The sequence below is a fragment of the Miscanthus floridulus genome, unplaced genomic scaffold (genome assembly GCF_019320115.1).
Source record: "Miscanthus floridulus cultivar M001 unplaced genomic scaffold, ASM1932011v1 fs_115_1_2, whole genome shotgun sequence".
NCBI classification, from domain to species: domain Eukaryota; kingdom Viridiplantae; phylum Streptophyta; class Magnoliopsida; order Poales; family Poaceae; genus Miscanthus; species Miscanthus floridulus.
In genome coordinates, this window is record NW_027096211.1 from 1 (window position 1) to 4,430 (window position 4,430).

Below are 4,430 nucleotides of genomic sequence, written 5' to 3' on the forward strand. Positions count from 1 at the left end.
ATGTTTGAGAATGACAGCAAGATAACTCCACGTGATTATCAAGCGCTGACTAAGTGCATGCGGTGCTCTATTCAAATCACTTTAAAGAGTAGGAGCAAATCTCCTCTCTGTAGAGCAAGAGTGCACACTCATCGAGTTTACACAATCTAAGGTATAATTACTTATCCTCAGTTAGAGGCCTAGTAGCTGCATCTATCAACTTATTTCAATTAGCCTAAGCATCTAAAATATCCCAATCATGCTTAAGCAAAGCAAACAAGCCATCGGGCAATTTGAGCAACTCTGAGCATACAATAGCAGTCAAGTAATTTATTCATAACTGGAGATTTGTAAATCCAAATGACTTGCAACAAGATAATCTGGAAATCTTATGAAATTGTCTACATTTCATCTTGAGATACCATAGCATGATTCCCAAGTTAAATAAGTCGAATTTATACATTTACAGAATCTGGTCTAAACAAGATAGGGAGCAAAGAAAACTGTGACCTAACTTTAAACCGCTGGAACTCCTAAACTACTTGACCAAATACCACTAAATTTTAACAGCAACTAGATACATGAGTTATCTACAACTTTTGTATTCACAAGTTTCCTAGAAAACATTACTAACATGGGGTAATTTACCTTGCCCCCAAAACTGTCCAGAAACAAATAATTGCAAGAAATAATTATTAACTTATGTTGCAAACATATAATTGTACAAAACCAACTTTACTAACTCATCGCACATATCAAAATAACACCAGAAAGCATGGTGCCAACATCTAAATAAATTCTTTAAAGCCATTTCTTAATTTATTTAGATATCTTGGTGAATAAAGGAACATATAGCAAAACTGCACAGTATATTCTATAAAAATTACAGTAGCTAGAACATGCTCTCATAAGGCTACCATAAAATTTTCATAGAATTTTAACAAGCATATTTTTCTGTATCAAAAATAACATACAGCAGGGGTGATTTTGGCATAAATAAGAAATCCTATTGAAAAGTATGAAACAACAGGATTTCATTTTTTTAACTTCTTACTAACATAAGAGCTTTGTTCACCAAGTTTCACCTTTATTGGACTTATAGATAATTTATGAAAATTAGCACAATATCCATCTAATTAAACAAGTTAAATGCATAACTCAAGCATACAGTATCAAAAATTGCTGAAACTTCAACTACAAGCACCTCATAAAATTTTTAGGTCATTTGGAGCTACACAACAACAGATATGAATTTTCCCTTTTTCACCATGAATAAAAGAGATAATTTATAACTCCATATTTTATAATAGAACAAGGCATGTTTCATATTTTTAATAAAAACTATACATTGCATGGAACACAGCAAAATTGGAACCACTCAATTTGGATCTACCCAACTCCAGTTATGATTTTTCATAGTTAGCATCAAAAACTGGATTCGAAATTAAAACCTAAACTCTAACCAGCCACTAACACGCGGGACCCGCGAGGTCAACGGGCCCGCCTGGCAGCCGCAGCAGAAGTTGGGGAGCATTTTGACCACCAATTTCTCGCCGGCGGTGATGTCTCCAGCGAGGTGGTCGGCACCTACGTGATCTACGTGACGAGCCACGCTGGTGGGTGGTGAGGATGAAGTGGCGGGAGCACCGGCGGGTACTCGACGACGGCAATGGTGGCTCGGCAGCGACGTGTGGTGGTATGCCAGCGTGCTCAGGCCAGTAGAGGTTCAACCGAGCTCGAATCGAGCATCACGATGATGCGAGGAACATGAAGGAAGAGAGCGGAGATGACGATGCGCTCCCGATGAAGCTGGCCACAGAGCACCCAAACTCCAGCGTGGTTGCGGCGGCGTGGAACCTCGATACCGCTCCGGCGAGATTACCGCCGACCCACTAGCCACCTCAAACCCTAACCTTAGACCTCGACTACACCATGCACTAGACGAAGCAGAGAGAGAAGAAGAACAGAGCCTCGACGAGCTTCACCCACCGACGACCATGGTGACCATGGCTCCGGTGAGCTAGAAAAGGCCAATGCGGCCCGTACCTTCACATGCACGCTCAACCAAGAGGACAGCGAGGTAGAGGAGGTCAAGGCGAAGTGGTGGATGGGCTGGCTTGGCTGGAGAAGCAGTAGCGGCAGCTCTATGCGGTGGCGACTACGAGGGCGATGGTGTCGCCTCCGGCGGGCACGAGAGCGGGCGGAGGAACACGAAGAAGCGAATGGAAGCAGCAGCAGCGCGTCGTAGCAACTTGGAGCTTCCCCCGGCCTGACGTGTGGGCCCTCCGCCGGTGTACGAACGACAGATGGTGAGCTCGGCCTGCCGTGGTCAGCCACTGAGTCCGGCTCCCCCGCTCCCATTCAGTCTCCAATACACCGACTGAAACCCATTTTTTTCACGATCAAGAACTCCCAAACTAGCTCGAATTAGCTCAATATGCAATTGGCAAACATGTAGAGCTACATGAGATCTCCAACATTGTCAATACAAGTTTGAGCTGAATCGGCCTGGTTAGAAAGTTGCAAGGCTCCAAAGTAGGGTAAAATGAAACTGCAATGCCATTTGGACTTCACCAAATTGGATGCCATTTGGACTCAACCAAATTGGCTAAGTGCCGAAACAGCACCCAAAACTGCCTTGTGGGGCATTTTTGAGCATGTTCTATCCATTTTCATGAGATGACCATTAAACAACTTTTGTTCCTTACTAAAGTTTCTACAACTTTGTTTAAGGGTGCACAAACATGCATTGAATTCTAGCTGCACTTTTTAAACAGTCAAACAAAAGAGCTCCAGGGGTCTACACAAGTCAAACTAGTACTTAGAAGCATAGTTAGGACTAATGACCTTCATGAACATTGTTCCTAATGACATTCTAAGTGTAGTTAAGTTGTTTAAGAAGACAATTGACACTTAGTTGCATAGATCACACATGAGCATACACACATACAAGCATATAACCAAGCAAAGCATATAGAAACAAGCATGAAATGATAACACTTATCAAGGTATGATGCTTATGAATGAGATGATGATGCACATGCTCATGTGATGCAAGTGTTTTAGTGCAACCATTAGGGTGTTTCATCTTCCCTTCATTATTAACGGAATAGAGGCAGCAATTTGAGCTAACTTTGTCTCTATCATTTTATTAAAACTCAATTGAATTTTGATAGAAGAAGATAGACCATCAATTTTAAAGTTAATATTTTCTAGCATTTTTTCATTATAAGTTAGCTTTTTAGTGAGATTTTCATTTATTTTAGCTTGACCTAAAACAAGGTCTCTCAAGGATGGTTGATTTGAATTGTAATTTGAATTGAAGTTCGAATTACCTCCTTGCAGGCGGGACTGATTGTTCAACCCATTATTATTACCTTGTCGGAACCTGTTGTTTATGTAGGCAGCGTCTTCATGGGTCTCGGGGCAGTTGTTCCCTGAATGTCCAACTTCTCCATAGACTTCGCAGGTCATTTGCAAGTCTGTGGCCTAAACGGTGCCCTTCATTGCCTCCTTGTCGGCGGCACGCTCGTCAAGTCTTTTCAATAATAAATCCATTTTTGTGGCAAGCATATCCACCTCCTTCATGGTATGGATGCCTTTTGTTGTTTACGTTCCTCTCCCCAGCTTTGGTTGGCCACCATCTTTTCGATGAGGGCCTTGGCTGCATTGGTGGTGAGGGAAAGGAACGCCTCTCCAGCAGCGGCATCAATGTGCCCCTTTGACATGGACGTTAGTCCCTCATAAAAGTTTTGGAGCACAAGCCATTCCTCCATTCCGTGGTGCGGGCAGGCCTGGATATAATTCTGGAGCCTTTCCCACGCCTCGGGGATGGACTCGAGTGAAGTCTGCTGGAAGATGGAAATTCCCCCCCTTAGGGCACTGGTTTTGCCCATGGTGAAAAATTTCATGAGGAATGCCACAGAACATTTGTCCCACATGTTGATAGCTCCCTTGCTTTGGTAGAACCACTATTTCACCTTCCCCGCAAGGGAGAAGGGAAATAGACGGAGCCTGATGCTAGCTGGTGCAACATCTTTGATGACGATGGTGTCGCACATCTCAAGGAAGTGTTGCAAGTGTGCACTTGTGTCCTCACTTAGCAAACCACAGAACTGGTTTGCCTGCACCATCGTTATGAGGCCAGTGCGCATCTCAAAGTTTCCAGTCCTAGTGTTGACAGCGGGCCCAAAGGGCACGTTGGCAACAGCGGGGGTGGAGTAGTCACGGAGTGACTTTGCCATGAGTGTAGTAGCAGATGGTATGGGGGTGACTGGTTCAACTAAGTAGCAGAAGAAGAAGTAGTACAAGACCTGTTCTTCCCTAGGAGTGCCTCTGGATTATTGGTGTAGTTGTTCGGCAGATCAAAACCACTCATACACTATCCTATTTTCATTCCACAACAGGAAGAAAACAAGCAGAATTAGCCTGCATAAACTATGGCTACCACT

At 43.4% G+C, this 4,430-nt stretch overlaps 1 protein-coding gene across 1 annotated transcript; it reads right to left on the reverse strand.

Moving 5' to 3' along the window:
- Positions 1-3,563: 3,563 nt before the first annotated feature.
- Positions 3,564-4,223, reverse strand: LOC136530374 (uncharacterized). Its single transcript, XM_066523118.1, has 2 exons — positions 3,960-4,223; positions 3,564-3,830 (listed from the first exon to the last, which is right to left on the reverse strand). The coding sequence occupies exons 1-2, from the start codon at positions 4,221-4,223 to the stop codon at positions 3,564-3,566; spliced, it is 531 nt and encodes a 176-aa protein (XP_066379215.1).
- Between the last annotated feature and the right edge of the window lie 207 nt (positions 4,224-4,430).

What these genes read in the sequence shown, in the direction of transcription:
- LOC136530374 (XM_066523118.1), bottom strand. Translation starts at nt 4,223, where the DNA reads ATGGCAAAGTCACTCCGTGACTACTCCACCCCCGCTGTTGCCAACGTG. An exon ending in CCTTCTCCCTTGCGGGGAAG is followed by an intron (nt 3,831 to 3,959) that starts GTGAAATAGTGG and finishes TCCATCTTCCAG; the next exon opens with CAGACTTCACTCGAGTCCAT.